Genomic DNA, 23525 nt, shown 5'->3' with positions numbered 1-23525 from the left:
AGCAACCCATGCTCCATTGCCTACTCGTAGGTCCACCTCGCCCTTCGCCAATGCCCTGCTATTTCTCAGCGCTTGCACATTAGTACAAATGTGAGAAGCACATCCGGTATCTAATACCCATGATGAAGAAATAGATAGATTGACTTCTATAACATATATACCTTAAGTGGAAGTCTCACTTTGCTTCTTCTTAAGATCTTCCAGGTACACCTTGCAGTTCCTCTTCCAGTGTCCGGTCTGACCGCAGTGGAAGCAGGTAGCATCCTTGGCGATCCCTCCTTTAGGCTTCAGTGCCTTGCCTTTGCCCGTGGCTTGGGACTTTCCTTTGCCTTTGGGCTTGCCCTTGCCCTTATGTTTCTGAACCATCAGAACAGAGTGGGGCTTTGCCTTCTTAAGGTTCAGCTCAGCAGTTCTCAACATGCTAAGCAGCTCGGGCAGTGACTTGTCAATTTCGTTCATATTGTAGTTTAGAACGAATTGACTATAGCTATCCGGCAAGGATTGCAAGATCAGGTCAGTGGCCAGCTCTTGGCCAAGCGGGAACCCCAACCTCTGTAGGTTTTCTATGTACCCAATCATTTTGAGTACATATGGGCCTACGGGAGCCCCATCTGACATCTTGCACTGAAATAGTGCCCTTGAGATCTTAAATCTCTCATGCCTCGCTTGTCCTTGATACAGTTGACGAAGATGTTCAACCATATCGTAAGCGCCCATCAACTCGTGTTGCTTCTGAAGCTCAGAGTTCATGGTCGCGAGCATTAGACAGGACACATCTAATGCGTCATCTTGATGCTTCTTATAAGCATCTTTGTCAGCTCGCGTGGCATTGGCAGGAGGAGCCTCCGGAATGGGCTGCTCCAGAACGTACAATTTACATTCCTGGGTGAGAACTATTCTCAAGTTCCTGTACCAGTCCAGGAAATTTTCTCCGTTGAGCTTGTCATTCTCAAGGACAGAACGCAGAGAGAAAGTGTTCGTGTTTGACGTCATGGTTATCTACAACAGAAAAATACAGAAAATAAATATCATATTCTTTTAAATCATTTAATTAGGCCTTTAACTAAATGATGCTCCCACTAAATTCTATAATTCATGTGGGACAAGATCCACATCATACTACGCCTTGAGTTAGCTTTGGTTAAATCGCCCAAGACTTAGTATGATTGGTAGGTAATGATTTACCAATTACATCTCTATGCAACTCTTGTTTATAGGATCATTATCCACAGTTATATTAAAACTTGAGTTAGATTTGGCTAATACGCCCAAGAATTAAAATAAATGTGATTATGTCCTATCTTTCCAACCATTGGAAGAATGTCTATAGTTGTACTCGATCCAACCGAATTAACTAGGAATACTCAATCTAATTGAGTTTGTACTCGCCCATGCGTTGATAAGCGGGACCAAGATTGTCTCTCCGTACCCTACCAAGATAATATGTGTTGCTCTGCTTTGGCAGATTCAACAACACATGTAATCAAGGTAGTGATAGGTATTACGGCACGGTAGGCATTAGAGTTGATGCGATTGAGATATAATCTAATCGAGAGGGTGCATTTTGTACACGATTTAGATCTAATCTAATCGTTAGGCACTAATTAATTACTAATCATGCATCACATACACACAAGCAATTAATTAAATTAATTTGTGATTAGTCATGGCCCTACTACGATCTTCTCAAGCCAATGAGAAGATCGGATGGTCAACCTAGGGTCAACAACTTCTCAAGCTCCTCCCTTTGACCACCTTGTGTTGCTCGCGCCCTCCTCGTAACTCCGTCTCGAGTGGACCTTCCACGACTCCAATTTTATACATTACAATTTTGAAACTCGAGTTACATTCGAGTCTAAACTAATTTACAACAAGAATAAATGGAGAAAGGCACGACGCGCAGGTCGTGTATCAAATATACAGCACACACAACACAAATGACGGCGCGCAGGCCGTAATATGAATTACAACACAAATCCAATTAGATTGGGTCTTTTTGGGCCATGACTATCACAAATTATACATAATTCTAAATTATGTAATTTCCATAATTTTCTGTAATTTTAATACTAATTTTTACGAGTAAAATTTCTCGGCGGTCCCGTTTAGCGGTTTTCGGGCGCAATTACGGAACGAATCCCCTTGCCGGGCCAGGGGCAGTGCCCCTACCCGCGATCTAACCATCGCGAGTGTCCCTAAGCGATCCTACAGCGCCTTAGCCCGCTGTCCCAAAAAGTTTTAGGGCGAAACCTTGCCGTTTCGGAAAAAACTTCTCGGTAGTCGAAGCCTACAAGTGTCGAAACACTTGTGCTTCGCTTCTACGAGAAAAATACCCATAAAAACTCTAAAAATCATAAAATTACAGAATGTTACAGAATCTATATTTTTCATAAAAATACAAACTAAACTCGTACAAGTCTTTGCACGTGACTCTGATACCACTGTTGGGTTATTCGGGCCGCGAAAACCGCTTTTTCGCGTCGCGGAAACCCCAAAACCCCCGGTCACCGGATCCGTGCGAAGGAAAAATAAAACAAAATACGAGTACGAGTTTATAAAGTCTAGATCTACACTATATAAGAGCGTTACCCTCGATGCGATGCCCTTCGCTATCCCGCTAGTCCAACGGTTTGCCGGATATCAAGATTGTCAAAGTAGACAACCCTCTAAAAGTATCAACACGAACAAAATTAGATGGAGGGGACCAAACAAAGGTGTGCTAGCACCTAGGGTGCTCGGCCAAGAGAGGAGGGAGAGCAAGAAGAGAGAGCTCTAGGAAGAAAATGAGTTGAATGAATCAATTGAATGAAAAATTCATTCCACATTCACTTTGTGTGGTCGGCCACAATTGTAACTCCTTTACAATTAATGTGGCCGGCCACATTAAATGGGAAAGAGGTTTGTAACCTCCATGATGTGGCACACACATGTGCTAGTCTTGATGATGTGGCACATCAGCATTAGTCCTCTTATTGCCAACTCACAAATGAGGTGGCAAATGGTCAAGTCAAAATTGACCTTTCATCTTCCTTCTCAAGTCAAGTCAAAATTGACCAAATCTCTCTTATGGTTGATCTAATCTAATCATTTGATTCAAGCCAACTTAATATAATGAATCTAATTCATTTAATTAAATTGATTCAATGAGTCATAATCTAAATTAGACTCATTGAACACATGAATCAACTTGAGTCCAACTCAATTAGCCCAATTAGGATTACTCTTAATCCAATTTGATTCATCAAATGAATATAATCCTCTTGGTTCATCATATGAACCTAATCTCCATCTAATTGTCCTTAGTGTGTGACCCTATAGGTTCTTGTAACGTTGGCAATGCCCCTAAACCCATTTAGGAGCATAAGTAATGAGCGGTATCTAGCAACACATCATTACTACCCAAGTTACAAGAATGTTGAGATCCAACATCACCTTGTGACTACTAATTGTGACTCCTCACAATATATGACAAGTGTCATTCTATCCTAGACATCTAGATTGATCAGTGTGAGACATAGACCGTGTCATCCTCTGACCAATCTAAATCGTGATCTCCAAGTAGACTCACTAAATCAAATGAGCTCAATATCTCATATTGACTTCGTGGTCTCACTCTATCAAGAATATCGATGTCTCTCCCGTCATATAGGAGGGATAGATCTCATCTACATCACTCACATCCCTCTGCATAATTCGTTACATACCCAGTAATCGCCTTTATAGTTCACCCAGTTACGAGTGACGTTTGACGAAACCAAAGTACATAACTCCTTATGTAGGGATCCATGGTGACTTCAGGTCCAAGGACTAGTAGTCATACTAATAGCCACATGAGAAAGTATATGACACTCATATAACGATCCATGATACTTTCTCATGGTAGGTCATTCAGTATACATTCTCCAATGCATACCCATGTGTCAACTTGATATCTCTATATCCATGACTTGTGAGATCAAGTCATCGAGTTGACCTACATGCTAGTCTTATTGCATTAATATTGTCCCTGAATGTTAATACTCGACCAGGAATGATTAAGAGTAATGTTCACTATATCATCTCACTATCGGTTCAACTAACCAATTGATATAGGTGAGAACCTTCTACTCAAGGACGCTATTATACTTAATTTATTTGGCACCAATACAAGTAAGTATACTAACCATAACAAATGTCTTTATTTATATAAGAATATGATACAGCAAGTCCATGATACAATCATCAAATGATTGACTCTAGAGCTCTAACTAACAGAAACTAGTTATTAGCTTCTATAATAATGATTTTATATCATTTTGATTTTACTTTTTTAGATAATAATTTAATTAAAATAATATTAATAACTAATGAATATTCTACGTTACTCATTATATTTTAAATAAATATTATCAGATGACGATGTATCATGTAAAGTTAGCATATAATTTTTACATATTGTAAAAATTAATATGTAGTTTTTCCGTGACCGAATGATTAGAGAATAAAAATATATTGACTTTAGTTAGGGATGAAATGCCATTTTGATAATTTTATAAATGATGGACGTTTTTTTTATTTTTACTTTTGCCGTTTCTTTTTTTATGTAAATTTTTAAATCCGGATGAAAAAGATTAAAGGTTGCTGCTTTCTTTGGTAAACAACCCAAGTCTTATACAACTTTGAAAATTTTCAAAAGTTGAATGCCCCTTTTTGTAAAATTTTCATTACTTTTTGCTACTTCTAAAAATTACACAGTTTAATTATTTTATGAAGTATTATTAGGTAAATAACTTTAAGTCCATGTATTTTCTATGGACTAGCCGTATTTTCTATGGACTAGCCGTTTACCTTTCTATATTTAAAAAATAAATTTAAAGTAAAAAGAAAAAAATTAGCAAATGATCAAAAATAACTTATTACTGACTAAATCCTAATTTTAAATGTTAAAATTATTTGACTAAAATACTTTTATTGAAAAAGTAACCCTAAATTTTTAGAATAAAAATAAAAAAAAATCCCACATGTATGTTGAAAGCTTAATCTTAACTTTCTAGAAGGTGAAATTATTAAAATCTTGTTCTTCTTCTATTTCATCTATTCATCATAAAAACTCATATCCATCATTTTTTTAGATGCAAATAGTAGCTAACATCTATTAGATGTTATTAGTTTTGGGTTTATATGATTATTAAGATGTTTGAACCCAAATCTGGTAGTCACAACAACCTATAAACTTCCTTTCTTATTTTGTAAAGTCTTTGACGTGTGTATTGGTGTAATTTAACACTTCACTTATATTTTATTATTCTTTACATTTGATAATGAGGAAGAGATTTTTAATAATGAACTTTATTCTATCTTCATTTAATTTTAATTTATCAATTTAAAATTCTGATTTTTTTAGTTTGGTGAAGACGATGGAATAAGTTTTTGGATGATTATTCTTTTCAGAGTTGTTATTTTTTTATTATTTATGCTAATTCATGTATGAATTTAAATTTTTTTTTTCAGAAACAACTATAATTTTTATCAGATTTGATTAAGGTTAAACTTTTAATCATTTTAGAGGATTTTTTTAAGAAGTATAAAGTTATTTTTAGTAAGTGTTCAAATCAGAATAATTTTAATATTTAGAATTTGAATTTAGATTAGCAAAGTAGTCCTTTACTTTTTTTTTTTCTTTTGATTACATATTAAGGGGATTAAATGCTATTTTTTTAAATAAGGGGCAAATTAGTAGTTGATAAAAACTTTAGAGCTTAAAGTTATTTAGTCTTCTTTTTTCCTTCTTCTTCTTCTTCTTCTTCTTATTATTATTATTATGTTTTTTAGTTCTATTTGAATTAACCATTTTAAGCAGGTTTAATTTGACTTTTAAAATATAAGTTGCCACATTTGGGACTATACGCAGTCACAGATAAGGAAGGAAGGAAGCAGCCGGGAGATAACGCGCTGAAGGGACGATGCAGCATCAGGTTACTAGCTTTGCTAGCTATGGTGCATTCAGGACGAGCACGCCGCCTCCACCGATATCTCCATTTAGCGGGGCATGGAGGAATAAAACGCGTGGAATCAAGGTCCAATGCTCCTTCCTCACCCTCCCTCTGCATCATTCGGCAAAAAAAAACCCTTTTTTTTCTTCTCGTTTCCTTCTTCTTTGGTTTATGAGGAGCATAATTTCATGGAATGCAGACGGAAACAGTCGGGACACGCCTCCCGAGGCACGCCGCCATCGTCGCCCAATTGGAACTGAAGCCCCTGCCTTACTCTTTGGTACACGAACTTAAACTACTTCCTTCCCTTTTATACTTCGGCTTGTAGTTCATTTTTGATGCTTGTTATTGTTGTCATCGTCGTAGGATTGCTTAGAACCGCACATGACGCGGCAGACATTGGAGTTGCATTGGGGAGGGCATCACCGGGCCCATGTTGTTCGCCTCAACAATCTCATTGCAGGGACGGACCTGGATGGGAAGGGACTGGAAGACATCGTGCTTGCTACATATAACAAGGGCAACCCACTACCAGCCTTTGTTCATGCGGCGCAGGTAATATTGCCCAACTGTTGCCCTAATTGAATTGCATGTCCTTAGCCTTTTATACCCAGAAATGCCTTCTTGCTCGCCATCTTCCGGTAGAAAAGAGGTCATATTGTGTCAAATATTTATGTTATATATGTTTACTGCTGCAATTAGTCAGCGATGTTTAATCCTTGATTATCTGTGCGATGCTTGCTGGACATTCCTAATGCACTCGATGTGCTTGTAAGTTTGTATCTTAGGTCTGTAGAGAATTTGGAAAATCTGAAATTGCTTGATCTACATGCCTAGTCAAATGCCTAATTTCGGATAAACCTCACTTCATCTACACGGATTGAGTTGTAAATAGTATCCTACTTCCCTAACTGATTGAGGATATATTGTAAGCCTCAAGGTTAGGGATATCCTTAAGTAGCCTTGGATGTTGCTGATTCCCTTGGCTACCAGTCTTTCGTTGGATAAACCCATTTACAAGTTACAACCTATAAGTTTTTTTCTATAGCAACTTCACCAATGCCCACGTTTTGTTTTTCTCTAATGCTTCTGTTTTTTCATTCATAGCTTGTTTCTATTTCTCATTTGATAAAGCCTCGGATAAGGTGGTAGGTGGTGTTTAGATAACTAAGAAGGCTCTATGTGATGGTCAAAATAATTATTTAAATGATAGGATTGCACAAGGAAGTGTGCAAGAGGATATAAAGGTCGTTTTTTGCACTCTCTGGTTCCTTTCCTAATAGTAATAGAAAGGTCTAGGCTCTCATCATCTACATGAAATTGAGTTTGAACTTGTAATGCAAAATTAGAAATTGTTACCTCATTCTTAGCATCTGGGTTGGATTCTTGTACTTGTACTAGTTCAGGGATAGTCATCTTCTTCTTCTAGTATGCCTTGTTAAATTTCACATTCTCAATGACAGAGTTGAGAGATTTAGACAAATTTGGCTCAAGTTCTGACATAGGATTTGGTATGAACTTAGATACTAATTTAGATGCTAGAAATAATGACAGGTTGAGTAAGAATCCTTCATCCGTATCTTCTAGTATAAAATTCTCCACTCGAAGATAAGGCGTGGTGAAGTAAGATTCTTACTTGTTAAAAGTAACTTTTATTAAGACGAAAGAACTTTGTAACCCCTTTTAGAGTTGAGAAATAACTTACAAATACACATTTTAGTAACACACACTCAAATATGCTAAGGAGTAAGGATAAGATTATTTGTAGTGTACATTTTGGATAAAAGTTTTGAATCCCAAGATTTTGGAAGATAAACAATTTATAAGATGAAAACTATAAGAACTTTCTTCGAAATGATTTAGGCACACTTTTATGGAATAAAAAAGCTCAGGTTGACTATAGGAGATGACCATTTTTTCCTTTATACAATTTTGTTTTGTTGTCTTATTTGCATTCCTTTTTCTTTTATCAGTAAAATTTTGAAAAAACTAATTTGATTTCGAAATTAAAATTAAAACTGAGAAACAACATTCTTTTTTCCACGCATCTGAAAACAGGTATATGAGTAGTTGTGGGAACCTTAAACTTCATTCCTGTATGGCTTAAATTGTTTGGCTACAGGTTCATAGCCTTTTTATGAAATAGAAACAAGAGTCATGGCACCACTGACTATGCTTTGAATCTCTTTGTTATCCACATTTTTATTCCTTGTTGTATGAGAAGTCAAACAAAATCCAACACATTTATCTGGAGTTCATCATGATTCTTCTTGGAATTGCAAATTACCTCTTAAGCATTTTTACATTGTTCTTGCCTGCTAGGTTTGGAATCATGATTTTTTCTGGCAATCCATCAAACCAAATGGCGGAGGACATCCATCTGGAAAACTCATGGAGCTGATTGAGAGAGACTTTGGTTCATTCAATACGATGTTGGAAAATTTCAAACAAGCTGCAGTAACACAATTTGGTTCCGGTTGGGCATGGCTTGCTTGTATGTAATGATATGGTCCTTTGTTCAAGGCATTGCTACCAAACTCTAAGCACAATTTAACGAGAAACCAAAATAAATGGCTTGCAATAACACTTTTGCTTCTTTGGAATTGATATCCTCGTTTTCTTCTGTTTCAGATAAGGCAAATAAATTAGATGTTGGCAATGCAGTTAATCCTTGTCCTTCAGAAAAAGACAACAGGCTTGTTGTGTTAAAGTCTCCAAATGCCATAAACCCTCTAATTTGGAATTATGCTGTAAGTCTTATTTAACCAAATAAATATACTATTGTGATTTTATGTAATCATTTAGTAGTTGACCTGGGCATTATTTCTATGTAGCATTGCTTCTAGATTTTAATTGTTTGTTGAGATGCTCATAATTGGAACCAACCAATGGACATGCTAGCCTATGTAGGCAAGATGTATTTGGAGATGCTAACCCATGTACGTAAGAGTACATTTTCTCTTGTTCGATCCCAGTTTAAACTTGAATTTTAGCCTGAATCCAAGCTTGATCTGAAAGTGACTTTCCATGCCTATGTATTAAGCTTTTAGTATTACAACAAAAAGATATTGTCATTAAAATAAACTCAAATTATAATACCGTTTGGGCATTTTCATTGGTTTATGTCAGATAATTACCTCTGCTCATCATTTAGGCATTTGTATGAGTTTTGAAATCATGATTATCAGCAACCTAGACCTTAGTGAACATCTTTCTTGTCTAGTATTAGATAATTGACTATTTCCTTTACCGAGGAACATTTGAATCTTTTATCTTTGTTTGCTTCCTTTTCCATAGAAAATTCCATGCACGCAATACTAGCTCTTCATGGAAACTCTCAACAATGCCTATATACCTTTCTGGACTCTTGGATATTGATGAAATGATCAAATAACGCCAACCAAAGACTTCTCTTTCTCTTGATTGATCATTTGGCACCTATGTTGGGTGTTAAAAGATTCAATTATGTTTTCTTCCTCAATTGAGTCAAGTTTTAATGAAGAAGAAAGTATGATAAAATAATGATTGGAACTTCTTACTTTTTTAAAAAGATGTGTTGTCTGAATTTCACATAAAATGATTTCTTGTTTTGCTTTACTGTCTCTAGGGAAAAATTATTCTCACTGGTAGTGCCTTTTCCCTCTATCTACTTTTATTATTCATAGATGTAAATTACAATTTAAAAGAAAATCATCAATATTGGCTGCTTTCAATTCAGATCCCTGAATTGGATCAGAATTGGTAAAGGCCGATCTACATTTTTTCTGAGAGATTTGTTATCTCACAAAAATTGTTCAAGAAGTTTATAAACTTCAAGTTTCAAAGAAGTTATCTATAATAACACACTAGAATATAGCTGAAACCATTAAAATTTGGTCAAATCAATAGCAGAAATTGATGATCACTTGCAATTTAGAACTCAGGGATTTAGCAAACCATGCCTGAATCCTAGTAATTATAAACACACACAAGAGGATGAGAGACTCTTCTTCACTCTTTTTAATTCCAACTTGAAATTTTCAAACTTGCCACTTGGCCTTATTGTCACATAGATTTCTCTATCTTAGAGTTAATTGAGAAACATACTATTGATTGAGAGAATCCGATATACCCAATTTCAATGTGGTTTGATTCTAAACTTAGACTTATAATATCAAAGTATTTGTCAATGTGAGTTAGTTCTAAACTATGCCTTATAATACCAAATTTTAATTTATAATGTGAGATTATTTAATTTTATAATAATAAATTTAATTTTGTTATATATATTTTTAACTTTATTATTTATTATGACACAATTTTGTCATTTATTGCTTCCATATTAATAGATATGATTTATTATTTATTAATGTTCATGTATATATGCATTTATATTAATTAAAAGTTCTAAAATATATATTATCAAATCATAAGTTACAACAATCACAAACTCGTTACAATCATTAGAAAATGCATGCATGAATGACAATATTAAAGGTATAAATATGCAGTGGAAAATAAATATAAAGAAGCACAATGCTAAAATGGATATTTGTGTCTTCAAGACTCACTCATCCATTTATGGCCTTTGCTGTGTCCTATTGTGACAACACCAGTAGAACCCATCATCATCATGCTCCTTAACCAAGGCAATAAAGTAAACTTCTTCAAAACAAGGATGAAACTCACAAGCTAGAGAGCTTTGCAGAAGGAGAAACTTCATGGAGGATGCAGTCACACAAAAAACTTGGCTCAAATTTGCAAAATTTTTATTACAAGATGAAATCAAATAAGGATGAAAGCTTGATGTAAACAATGAGATTTCAAATCTTGTCGCTCTAAAAACCCTTGAGAGATTCTCACCTCTTACCCAAAATAACAACATCAACCAAGCTTTTATCCCACTAAGTGAGGTCGGCTATATTGATCTTTCTACGTTATTGGGCTCAATCCCTCTACTATATCATCATTTTTATTTAAATAAATTTTATCTTATTTTAGATTGCTTCAATAGCGAGCCAGCAACTGATGTTACCAAAATTTGTTTTCATCGTTGTAGCTTCATTTCTTCATTGCCTAAACGTATATCTGTATATGAACATTCTTGTTGCATGGCTGGTAGGAATATATTTTGTTTCCCTGTTTTGTGAATGCTAATGCTGCTTTTTACTTACCTAACTAAAAATTGTAATATTGTTGCAGCCGCTCCTTGCTGTAGATGTCTGGGAGGTAAAACTTACCTTTTCTTGAGTATTTCCTGGCGTTACTTCCTACATTTCTTTGTACTAACTGAATACCAATCTTGGCTTAAATCCATTTTCCCCCAGCATGCATATTACCTTGATTATGAGGTCAGTTTCCTTAAAATGTGATTTACGGAAGGAGTTAATATGTGTAGAGAACAGTGTCATCACAGCTTTTACATCTGCAGAATAGAAGGGCTGATTTTGTTTCAGTATTTGTGGAAAAGCTTGTTTCTTGGGAAGTTGTCAGCCATAGACTTCGGATTGCCATGGAACAAGCAGCGGAGAGAGCACGCGAAGAGACGAGAGAAGATGATGACGAGGAGGCAACTCGCAGTGACGCGGTGGAGATGTACTTGGACAGCGAGGGTGATGACTCGGAAACTGAATGAAGAGTAATCGGACCGAGACTGAAAGTTTTAGCCAACTAGCAAATGTTCTACAGTGGGAAGTTACCTTAGATAATGTAGCTGGATATATTATGCTGAGTGTATTTCTAGCTCATTTAGCATAAGCATTTTATCTGTATCGAATTGTATCGTTTTGATCTACAGAAATACACTTGTATCTGTGCTCGTCAGCATCGTAAACTTAGTGAGAAAGATGCGTGTCTATTACTCACTCACTGCAGAAGACAAAACGAACAATCTAAGTTTACTCAGTTCGGTTCTACTGGAAAAGCTAAGAAATAGACAGTGCGAATAAAGATTAACAAAAAGGTGGAAGGGAAGGATAATCAGCTCATGAAATTGAATTCCTCCATCTCCTCTGGCCTTTCTTCTCAGACTCCCCTCCCGGTGCCCCTGGCATCTGAGAGCCAATCTCATGCGCCTCGGTCGACGTCTTGGTGAGCTTGCTCAGTCTCTTCCACCCTGTGGTCCACGGCGACGACGACTGCTTGCTGGTGGGTTTGGAGGACGGCACCTTCTCCATCTGTCGCCGCAAATTGTCCATGTCATTCTGCAGCTCCAGGTACTTGGTCTTCATGCTCTCCAGCTCGAACTTGAGCGTGTTGATGTCCTTCTTGGCGGCCGCCCATCCTTCTTGGAACGACTGCGGAGTCCCTTCCAGTAGCTGCCGGCGCGTGGACACCATGGATTGAAAATGAGACTCCACCGTTTCCTTGAGCGATGAGTTTGCTAGGGCGTTGCTTATTTTGACTTGCTCCGAGAAGAGCACCTGCACCACCACGCGCAGAGGCAATCGCTCGTTCTGCGCGGCGTGCATGCACGCATCCACCGACAGCTTCTGGCAGTCCATCACCCGGCATAGCCTCTTCCTCTCGTGCTCTGTTAGCATCGGATGAGCCTATATAATTTATAATATACAATATATTCAGCCTTTGATCTGTGTCTAAATTCTAAAGAGAGATTGAGATCGCCAATTCAATAATCCGTACCTTGAGATAGGAGTCGACTGCTCGGTACAATCCGTCGTCGCAAGCCCTGGCCGCCTCCGGCAGAGCTTCCGATAGAACTTGGAATTTGGTGAGGGAGAGATTGCGGTCCCTCGACACCTCTGTGAGATAGCTGTCGAGCAGCCTGGCGACTCTGTTCTTGGCAGTCGGGCCAGTGGCATTTCTTGGATTTGCCTCATAGATGCCGTGTTTCTCTAGGCACGGCTCCCTCCCGGGGCTGGACGATTCGATCTGTTCTTGAACCAAGAAGTGCTCCAGCAATCTCTGTACCAAATCCACGTCGTACATCGTGTCCATCTTCTGGAAGGAAGGGATCAAGAGATCGGGCAACGTGGCTTGCTCCAGCTGCATGCCCACCCGCTTCTCCAACTCGGTCACCAGCGCCGGCGCCACCTTCAGCATATTGGCCAGTCTCAGAAGCCGGAGAAGGAAGCTGCAGGAGACGGAGTCCTTGTGCGGCGGAATTATGCTGATGAGACTCTCGATCACCATGCGCTGCTCGCGAATCTGGGAGCTCGACAAATCCTCTTTGCTGGCGATGATCAAGTGGAGTCCGGTGCTGCTCCCTAATTGAGTACCACTCCACGACTCCTCGCTGGCGGGCAGCGAGGGCTCCTTGGCCATCCCCGGCAGCCACTTGGACGCATAATGCATGATGGCGGCGCCGATGAGGTCGAACCGCATGCCCTTCACCTTGATGGCGGTGACGACGCGGACGAAGTGGTCGATGCGGAGGATGGAGACGTCTTCGAACCACCAGTCCGGGGGCACCGGTTGGCTCCGGCTGGGACTGTTTGGGTCTTTGGAGTCGGTCCCATTCCACCGAGGACTGGAAGAAGCCTTGGCGGGCCTGCCGGTGTAGGCCCACCGGATGCCCCGGGGATTGGCGCAGGCCTTCCAGGCGATGGACTCGCTGCAGCGGCGCACGATCTGCAGGTTTTCCGCCCAGGGCGACAGGCTCTCGCAGCTTTTGAGGACCACGATGGAGTCCCGCCAGGAGGAGAGGACTACGTAGCTGAGGAAGGCCTCTGTTTTGAAGATCAAGTTCCCCTCTTCCAAGTCCTCCGTCATCTCCAGGTATTCGGCGGCGCAGCGGAGCCCGGAGATGTTGGAGGCCGACAGATCCACAGCGATGCCGTAGCAAAATTTAGCCGCCAGTTGGAACGCTTCCGGACCGCCGGGGATGTCGTCCAATTCCACCATGCTCGCTTCACTTTCCCTCGATGATTCCTGGATCATCCTGTTCATTCGTCCGCTTCTCGACAGCAAAGGATACTGCGATCCAGAAATATATCCATACATACATACATACATACATACATATCAAACAGTTCATCGTCAAAAGCTCAAATAAAAGCTAAATCAGCAAAAAGATTCTATAACCTTGTGCAGATGGAAGCTGACACATCCCACTTTAACCAGCAAATTGCTAGGAATATCGCTGGAAACGTACCTGCACATTCCAGATTGTTATTATTGTTTCATTATTTAGTTCGATTTAACTTGCGCCATCTCCAAGAACAAAAACACAAGTTCTCTCTCTCTCTCTCTCTTTTAATTTTTTTTAGTAAATCTCATGCTTACTGTTTAACAGCTGAATGAGAAACATACCAGGACTGATCTCTGCGCTCGAACACATCGGTCTTGAGGCTGTCGTGGTTGTCGAAGTCGACCGAGCTTACTCCGGGGTCTCTTCGGCCGCCATGGGCCTCGCTCTCATACTCCCACATGCTCATACTTGGACGATTGGAAGACAGAAATCAAAAGAGACGCCTCAAAACACGGAGAATTCGACAGACAAACGCCGCAAAAGGTTTCACTAAACGAAACTAAAAAAAAAAAAAAAAATAGAAAGTCAGGAAAAAAACACAAGAAATTTCTGGAATCAGCTTCTTGTACTCTGCCTAGTTACTTGCCATCCACACAGCTCGGACTCGAATAGAAAGCAATGTGTACCTGAATCAACTACGCTATAAAACTCTTCAGATTACCTGCGAAGATTATAGCTTACCTCAGTTAAGAAAAGGAGAAATGGGCACTCTGCGAGAGTGGAGGATGATCATGAAATTATCACATGGGATGTATTCTGTCTCATGGACTTTTCCAAGATGTTGTATCATGGGCGCCCCTCACATACTCTGATGTTTTCCAGATTTTTTTTTATTTTCTTTCTCTTTATCTAAAAAGAAACGTATTTTTTAATCAGATGGAAAAGATGTGGATCTGTTCATTTGCTCGATCTCTATCCTCCTCGATCTAGTCATCTGGCTGAAGACGATGGGTCAGTCTTCGTGGCTTTTCTGTTTGCTTCTTCCATTGATATGTTAGTTTTTTAGCCGCTCGAGAGTGGATCTACCTCACTGAAACTCCTCGGCATTGGACATCGTTCCATTATTGGTGGTAATTGGTAAATATGTCGATCATTAGTATTCTCTTATGCCATAATTTAACCGGATATTATACGTCGATCGTCTGAATCAATGGCTACTTGGCAGCACTAGGACCTCGTCTTTCACAATTAGATATATATATTTTCCTTCCGTTTATGGAAGTAATTAAACCACGTCGACATTCTCTTTCAAAGAGTTTGGTCTGTTTCTGGACGCGAAGCATCAACATCTTCCCCGAGAGTCTTCTGCAGCTCTATGTGCAATTAATTAATAAAACGGGTATTCAGATCAGATCAGATCAGATCAGAGAATTAGACAAAACAGATCTAAGGGGATTCGAGACAAAAATTCTGCTTGTTAATGAATAAAAGAAATTATTTAGAGTTGATGCTTCGCACGCTGTATACGCACGCCCCCAAAACTAATCTTATGTGAAATTTTACGAGAACTGATGATAAGCGAATTCTACCCACACTCAGATAAACGTTAGAGACAAGAAATTAAGGAAAAAATCTCTGATGCAAGCCCTCCGACATTTAAGTCAGGTCATTTTTCTCCAGAAGAATAGTGTACTAAAGAACAAGAACTGTTGAAGACGAGTGTGTATGTGCACGTACCTGCTCAAGGGAGAGGACCTCCCTTTTTATATGACTGTGCATACCTGCTCAAGTATGACCGATGTTAGGGGATGTCGGGTGTCAGGATTTGTCGGGTGAGAGAGGTTGTACGGTGACATCTCATTAGTAGAAGGAAGGTTCTATTCTCAGGGAGTGGCAGACCACTAGAATATTTTTTGATGGATGACAGTTATTCTCTGACAGGATGTTACAATTCTTTGACACTGTTGTCGCCTAGTGCTATCTGCCCTGCCCAGGTTTTAGCAGAAGGTCGCTCGGGCTTACCGCTCAGATGTGCTAGCATGATTAAGCCTTGATGAAGAGAATGAGCTGTAGTGGGCCACCCGGGTTTTGTCTAAGACTGTGGCGAAAAGGCTAGCTTTCACGATCTGACCGCTGGGGAGCCAGTCGGGAGCTATCTTAGCCAAGTACCCGGGCAATCTATAAAGTATGAGCTGGGAAGATCTGATTAGTCGGGGGCAGGTCTAGGGCTAGTCCAAACCTTGTTTTATGTCCCATATCTGAGGGTCTAGTCTGATGATGACCGACCAGGAATTATGTAACTAGTGGCGTGGGGCAGTTTAACTCCCATCCTTTCTTGACTGTTGATTGTCACGTCCTTTTTGACTATTGACTGTCACGCCCCTTTGACTTTTGACTGTCACATCCTCTTGATTTCTGACTGTCACGTCCCCTTCACTTTTAACTACCACGTCCTCTTGACTTATGACTGTCACACCCCCTTGACACTTGACTGCCATGTTCTCTTGACTTTTGACTTCCTGACCCCTTTGGGGCCCTCATTTATGCACAGTATCACAAGTCTCCCCTCCAAGTCTAGTCGAAAGAGGTTCAAGTCCGACTGACTAGACCTTGGTCCCTTTGTTGCTCCCTCCATCGTGCAAGGGACTAGGGTGTGGTCGACTATCTCAGTAAAGGCCGAATATGTTGGTGTAGTTTGCACTAACGGTCTAACTCAAGTTTTGATGAATGACAAGTTAAGTTAGGTTGTGTTGTGATCTAACCACTTGATCAAGTGTGCAGGAAAAGTCCAAATAGGTCAATTGGCTGACCGGATATCTGGTAGAAAATCTAGCTAGGTCAACGAGTCGACCGGATAGCTAGTATGGAATCCAGATAGGTCGAAAGGATGACCAGATATCTGGCATGAAGTCCAGCTAGGTCAACGGGCCGACCGGATAGTTGGCATGAAGTCTAAACAGGTTGATGGGCTGACCGAATGTTTGGCAAGTTGGTAAGTTAAGGCAAGTCACTAGAGGAGAGTGACATTGTGAGGATACGTCCCGGTTGAGAGACAGTAGGCGTCGGTCCATTTTAGATCCATTTGGGATCTTTAAAACTGAGACTGTGACTAGTTCCTAGTCCTGGGAGGACAAGAACTAGCTACTACTCTTTATTATTAATTGTTATTGTCCTAATAATTATTTTGTAAGTTATTTGGACTAACCTTGTTTTGCGGGAAAAAAGAACAAATTTTTCTTCGGATGAACAGTGTCCGAAGGCACCTTCAAGCAGTGAAGGCACCTTCATACTATTCATAGAAAGCGCCTTCTGCAGGATGAAATTTTGACTTTGCCGCGGATAAGTGCCGGTCTGTTCAGGATCAAATTTTCCAGGTTGAAGGAACATTCAACAGCTATGGAAGGCACCTTCCATGCCTTATATAAGGCAGACTCGAGAATGCTTCAATACAACACTCATATATGAGTTACTGTGCATCTGTTTGAGCTTCCGACTACTCCAGGCTCCTGCTACGACTTTGCTACGAAGCTACTGTGCCTGGCAACTGTTCCGAGGACTTCTGATCGCGGCCGGTAGACCGACACCAACACACGAACGCTCTCACACTCGATCCTTACGTGTTGGTAACAAGTTCTATTTGTGTACTTAATTATTGCAAAAGGACAAGTGCAATGTGTTGCACTTGTTCTAATCTTCTTATACTCGATTCCCTTTTCCAGAGGTACCAGAAGAAGCTTTTTAGTGGATTACCCATCGATAGGTCCGCGAGACTTGGGTCTTGGAGTAGGAGTCGTCGAAGGCTCCGAACCAAGTAAACCGACTATGTTTTCTTGTGTTCTTTGTTCTCGCTTTCTTATTTCTTTCTCCGATACGTACTTTGTTTTTAGATTTTAAAAAGAAAAGATGAGTTTTTAAAAATCACGTGATTCACCCCCCCCTCTCACGTGCGTATAGATCCAACAAAATCTTGCTTGAGTACGAAGATGGCTAGCACTTTCTGCAAAGCGGCTCCATTGCAGTTGTTAGTCAGGTATCATTGATGCTTGAATGGGGGTGATAATTCGGCAAGACGATAGGGAGGAATGGGGGCGATAATTTAGCAGACCGACAAAGAGGTCGTTGGTTGCGAGAGCATGCTCGCTTATAACTCGCGCTAGGGTGAGAGTCTAGAGAGCTGACCGAGAGGTCGTTAGTCGTGAGAGCATGCTCGCTTATAACTCGCGCTAGGGAGAGAGTCTGGAATGCCGACCGAGAGGTCGTTGGTCGTGAGAGCATGCTCACTTATAACTCACGCTTAGGAGAGAGTCTAGGACGCCGACCAATAGGTCGTTGGTCGTGAGAGCATGCTCACTTATAACTCACGCTTAGGAGAGAGTCTAGGACGCCGACCAATAGGTCGTTGTTCGTGAGAGCATGCTCACTTATAACTCGCGCTAAGGTGAGAGTCTGGAATACCGACTGGGAGGTCGTTGGTCATGAGAGCATGCTCACTTATAACTCATGCTAGAGTGAGAGTTTAGAAAGCTGACCGAGAGGTCGTTGGTTGTGAAAGCATACTCATTTATAACTCGCGCCGAGGCGAGATTTTAGAACGTCGACCGGGAGGTCATTGGTCATGAGAGCATGCTTACTTATAACTCATGCTAGGGCAAGACTCTGGAACGCCGATCGGGAGGTCGTTGGTTGTGAGAGCATGCTCACTTATAACTTGCGTTGGGGCGAGAGTCTGGAATACCGATGAGGAGGTCATTGGTCGTGAGAGCATACTCACTTATAACTCGCGTTGAGGCGAGAGTCTGGAATGCCGACCGGGAGGTCGTTGGTCGTAAGAGCATACTCACTTATTGTTAGGACCTTTGGTGGTCGGCTAGAGGGGTGAATAGCCCCTACACAAATTAAACAAAATAAATACTTTTCTCAGACTTATAACTTAGAATAAAACAAATACCTTTCTCAGACTTATAACTTAGAATAAAACAAATACCTTTCTCAGACTTATAACTTAGAATAAAACACCTGCATAGATAAAATAAGAAATAAATTGAAAAGACAAAGACACAAAGAATTTTACTTGGTTACAACCGAGGAGGTTGTTAATCCAAGGAATAAAGTCGAGCTAATTTCTCCTTCAGGCGGAGAAGCCTCTTTCCATCAACGAAGCACAAAAAGACGAAGCTAAAACAAATAAAGAAGCATGTACAAGTGTTGCTTGAATAGTTCTTGTTCTTTTTAACTTCTGGGAGCAGGGCTACTTATATAACCCTGCTCGGGGCACCTGGAAGGGTTCCAAGTGCCTGGAGGGGGATAAAACTTTATCCCCAATGCGCTGGTCAAAGGTCACGTCGATCTTGATAAAATTTGGGTTCTGGGCGCATGAAGTCCAAGCGCCCCAACCAGGTCCAAGCGGCCCGAAGGGTGAAAGTCAACAAAATGTTGACTTTCACTTCGGGCCTCCAGCTTCGGCTCCGTTTGCTTTGGTCCGGGTCTTCCGCTCTAGCTCTGCTCGCTTGATTGATTTCGATTATCCGGAATAAGGCTCACCCGAACCCAACTTCCGGCCTTCTCGAGCAAGCTTCCGCTTCGACTTCTCGTCCCTAGGAAATACCGCACGCCTCCTTCTCGTCGGCCTGCGTACTCTTCCGCAGCCCTCGTCCCTCAGACGCACTGAGCCCGTCGGCTCTCTCCAATGCTGTCCTTCTCTCTAGCTGCATCTTTTGCTCAACATCCTGTGCTCCTAAGTTCCTGCACACTTAGACACAGGATTAAACACAACATGACCTAACCTAACTTGTTTGATCACATCAAAACAACCTTAGGGTACCAACAATTTTTTCATTTTTGATGTAAGCAACCCAAGCTAAGTTAGGGTAAACTAACATAAAGTAAAAGAAATAAATTTGCAATTTAAAGTGCAAAAATTTAAAACAGTTAAACTAGCTCCCCCTAAACTTAATCTTCCTTTCTGCCTCTTTGATCACATAAAAAAATGGAGTAGCAAAAAAAATCTAAGGGTAACTTTTTAAAAAAAAAAATAGTTTTTTTTTGTTTTAAAAAAAAACTTATCAAGTTTTTGAAAACTTTGAAAAAATATAAAAATTATTTTGATATCACTTAGAAAATTTTGCAATAATTTTAGAAACTTTAAGTTTTGCAAAAAAAAATCAAAAAAAAAAATTCTAAGTTAAAAACACTGAAAATATTTGAGTAACTATTTAAAGTATTATTTAATTACATTTAAATGATTTTGTCAGTTAGTCAATTAAACATTTTATTTCATTAATTGACTTCCAGGCTATAACGAGGCACTAGGTCTTCTTCGTTATTGGAGCAACAATTACTTTCTAGACAAAACCTCTCAAGGAAATCAAACATTTAATTTTTTCACTGAAAGCGCTAATTCTAATTATGATTTAACTTATATAAGATTTTGAAACCCAATATAGTTTCCTTCCAACTGGATTAATTACAAATCTTTTAGGAATATATTTCTAATTTGTCCCTTGTGGTAATTAAAATACCAGTTCAAATTATATTTCCTAATATTTTGATTTTTAACATTTAAGCATGTATGATTTTTCAAATTTTCTACTTGTATTTTTAATTTATCATTTTTCAATTTTAATTTTTCAAAATCTTCTAATAGACAAGATTTGGCTAGAATTTGCTTTAATTATTTATTTTCTTTTTCTAGTTTGCAACAGTCTTTAGATAATAATTTAACAAATTTAAATAACTTATCGAGAGAAAAAGATCGTACCTGACTTACCTTGTCGATCTCGTTATCCGTAGCTCCCCCTAATCTACTGCTTTCTTCCGATGTTGCTGCCCCTTCATCGATGCTCTCGATGCTCATTTCGGACGAGCTTGCTTCGTTTTCATCTTATTGATGACTTGCCATTAACGCAAGTCCGAAGAAAGCCTCAATCTTTGATTCGGACAACGTTTCGTCCCACGTCGCCTTCAAGTTTTTTTGCTTGTTTGTTTGGATGGACTTCTTGTTCTTGCCCTTGTTCTTCAATTTAAGGCAGTTATCTTTAACATGTCCTTCTTCATTGCAGTGGTAGCATTTGTTTTTCCTTTTCTTTCTACCCTTGGATGGTTAGTTTTCTAGATTTAAATATTTTTTAAATTATCTTACTATCATTATTGTTTCATCGTCGTCCAGAGAGGATTCTGAATCTTGTTCGTCCATCTTAGCCTTGAGGACAATATTGTGCTTCGACTCCTTCGAATCTGCACATCTCGTTTTATTGACTTCAAATGTTTAAAACATTTCTTCTAAGGTGACATCTTCTAAATCTTTAGAAATGTAGTAAACATCTAATAATGATGCTCACTCAGTAAATCTAGGAAATGCATTAAGTGCGTACCTTAGTGAATCTCGGCTGCTTACTTTTTCTCCGAGATTTGTGAGCCCGCTGATTAGTTCCTTCATTCTTGACTGAAGATGTGCAACGATTTCTTCTCTTCCAATTTTATGTTGCTTAACTGATTCCTTAGCAGATCTTATCTCGCGAGCTTGGCTTCGGACATCTATTCGTGTAGCTCAAGGAACTTCTCCCAAAGCTCCTTTGCTGAGTCGTAGGCGCCAATCTGGTTGACTTCTTGTGGTAGTAGGACGCTCAACAGATGGAACTCTACTTTATCGTTTGCCACGAAATCAGCCTGCTCCTTCTTCCACTAGTATTCTTCCTTGCCTTCGGGTGTTACAAAACCGAATTTCATTATTAAAAGTAATTCAAAGTCGGTTTTAAAGAATATCTCCATTTTCTTTTTCCAGCTCGCGAACACCCCCTCGAACTTTGGTGGACAGTCCGGCTATTTTGTGTGTTTCATTTGGCAGTTAGTCCTCCTGAAGCAACCTGGCTCTTATACCACTTGTTAAGACCTTTGGTGATCGACTAGAGGGGGGGGGTGAATAGCCCCTACACAAATTAAACAAAACAAATACCTTTCTCGGACTTATAACTTAGAATAAAACACTTGCATAGACTAAATCAGAAATAATCTGAAAAGACAGAGACATAGAGAATTTTACTTCGTTACAATCGGGGAGGTTGTTAATCCAAGGAATATAGTCGCGTCAATTTCTCCTTCAAGCAGAGAAACCTCTTTACAGCAATGAAGCAGAGAAAAACAAAGCTAAAATAGACAAAGAAGCGTGTACAAGTGTTGCTTGAATAATTCTTATTCTTTTTAGCTTTTGGGAGCAGGGCTGCTTATATAGCCTTGCTTGGGGTGCCTAGAAGGGTTCTAGGTGCCTAGAGGGTTCTAGATGCCTAGAGGGGGATAAAACCTTATACCCGACGCGCCGATCAAAGGCCACGTCGATCTTGATAAAACTTGGGTTATGGGCGCGACGCACCGGTCAAAGGCCACGTCGATCTTGATAAAACTTGAGTTCTAGGTGCCCGGAAGGGTTCTTGGCATCCGGAGTCCGAGCGCTTCGGATTGGTTCAGGAGCCCCGGACTAGTCCGAGCACTCCGGGCCTCCAGCTTCGGCTCTGTTTGCTTCGATCTCGGTCTTTCGCTCCGGCTCCGTTCGCTTGGGTGATTTCGGCTATCTGGAATAGGGCTCACCTGAACCCAACTTCCGGCTTTCTCGAGCAAATTTCCGCTTCGACTTCTCATCCCTCGGAAACGTCGCACGCCTAGGGCTGTAAATGAAACAAGCTTGGTGTTCAGCTTGGTAAGAGCTTATTTATGTTTATTCAATATACACAAGATTAATTAAACAAACAAGCTTGAACAACTCGTTAAGCTAAACAAACAAGCTTGAACACATATGTGTTTAGCTTGTTAATGTTTGTGAACAACGTTCGTGAACAATGTTCGTGAATAACGTTCGTGAACAACGTTCGTGAACAATGTTCACGAACCATATTCATCAATAAAACTCTTTTCAATATGTTAAATAAATAATAAAATAAATAAATTTAAATTATCAAGCTCAATAATCAATCAAACAACTAAAAGTTTCAAACAATCAAATAAGGTTGAATTGAGAGGTTGATAACATCTAAACGAACTAAGCTCAAGTCAAGCTCGAACTAAGCTCAAACCAAGCTCAAGCCAAGCTCAAGCTAAGCTTGAATTGAGAGCTTAATAACATCTAAATAAACCAAACTCAAGTTAAGCTTCAAACAAGTTCAAACTTATAAAAATAAATCAAGCCAAGCTTGAACACTCATTTCAAAAGTTTGGTTCATTTTAAGCTCGGCTCGGCTCGGCTTGGTTACCTTATCAAACAAGCTTGAACACCCCAAAACTCAGCTCAACTCGGCTTGTTTACAGCCCTACGCACGCCTCATTCTCATCCACCCGCATACTCTTTCGCAGCCCTGGTCCCTTAGACGCACCGAGCTCATCGGCTCTCTCCCGTGCCGTCCTTCTTGCTAGTTGCATCTTTTGCTCGACATCCTATGCTCCTAAGTTCCTGCACACTTAAATACAGTATTAAACACAACATGACCTAACCTAACTTGTTTGATCACATCAAAACAATCTTGGGGTACCAACACTTATAACTCGTGCTGGGACAAGAGTCTAGAACGCTGACCGGGAGGTTGTTGGTCGTAAGAGCACGCTCACTTATAACTCGCACTGAGACGTGAGTTTGGAATACTGACCAGAAGGTTATTAGC

At 39.9% G+C, this 23525-nt stretch overlaps 2 protein-coding genes across 4 annotated transcripts; one reads left to right on the top strand and one right to left on the bottom strand.

The window, feature by feature from the left end:
* Positions 1–5864: 5864 nt before the first annotated feature.
* LOC122022391 (superoxide dismutase [Fe], chloroplastic-like) lies at positions 5865–11796 on the top strand. The gene is made up of 8 exons (XM_042580369.1): positions 5865–6056; positions 6172–6252; positions 6339–6527; positions 8295–8466; positions 8604–8722; positions 11154–11180; positions 11279–11302; positions 11383–11796. Exons 1-8 carry the CDS (start codon positions 5943–5945, stop codon positions 11584–11586), a joined length of 930 nt encoding a protein of 309 aa, XP_042436303.1. The 5' UTR covers positions 5865–5942; the 3' UTR covers positions 11587–11796.
* On the bottom strand, positions 11786–14783 carry LOC122022390 (root phototropism protein 3-like). 3 transcript variants are annotated; one of them, XM_042580366.1, is made up of 5 exons: positions 14528–14783; positions 14223–14440; positions 13995–14064; positions 12594–13886; positions 11786–12502 (listed from the first exon to the last, which is right to left on the bottom strand). In XM_042580366.1, exons 2-5 carry the CDS (start codon positions 14345–14347, stop codon positions 11936–11938), a joined length of 2055 nt encoding a protein of 684 aa, XP_042436300.1. In that variant the 5' UTR covers positions 14348–14440; positions 14528–14783; the 3' UTR covers positions 11786–11935. The 3 variants fall into 3 exon arrangements, with proteins under 3 accessions (XP_042436300.1, XP_042436302.1, XP_042436299.1); XM_042580368.1 differs by having other exon boundaries at positions 14568–14783; XM_042580365.1 differs by having other exon boundaries at positions 14623–14783.
* Between the last annotated feature and the right edge of the window lie 8742 nt (positions 14784–23525).

The sequence above is a fragment of the Zingiber officinale genome, chromosome 9B (genome assembly GCF_018446385.1).
Source record: "Zingiber officinale cultivar Zhangliang chromosome 9B, Zo_v1.1, whole genome shotgun sequence".
NCBI classification, from domain to species: domain Eukaryota; kingdom Viridiplantae; phylum Streptophyta; class Magnoliopsida; order Zingiberales; family Zingiberaceae; genus Zingiber; species Zingiber officinale.
This window is presented reverse-complemented; position numbering and strand designations above follow the sequence as displayed.

Bases quoted from the DNA above. Each gene is read 5' to 3' on its own strand.
- LOC122022391 (XM_042580369.1), top strand. From the start codon at position 5,943: ATGCAGCATCAGGTTACTAGCTTTGCTAGCTATGGTGCATTCAGGACG. The intron at 8,467-8,603 runs GTATGTAATGAT...CTTCTGTTTCAG, and splicing joins CGGTTGGGCATGGCTTGCTT to ATAAGGCAAATAAATTAGAT. The intron at 11,181-11,278 runs GTAAAACTTACC...ATTTTCCCCCAG, and splicing joins TTGCTGTAGATGTCTGGGAG to CATGCATATTACCTTGATTA.
- LOC122022390 (XM_042580366.1), bottom strand. From the start codon at position 14,347: ATGAGCATGTGGGAGTATGAGAGCGAGGCCCATGGCGGCCGAAGAGAC. The intron at 14,065-14,222 runs GTATGTTTCTCA...TGGAATGTGCAG, and splicing joins GAGCGCAGAGATCAGTCCTG to GTACGTTTCCAGCGATATTC. The intron at 13,887-13,994 runs GTTATAGAATCT...TCTGGATCGCAG, and splicing joins TCAGCTTCCATCTGCACAAG to TATCCTTTGCTGTCGAGAAG.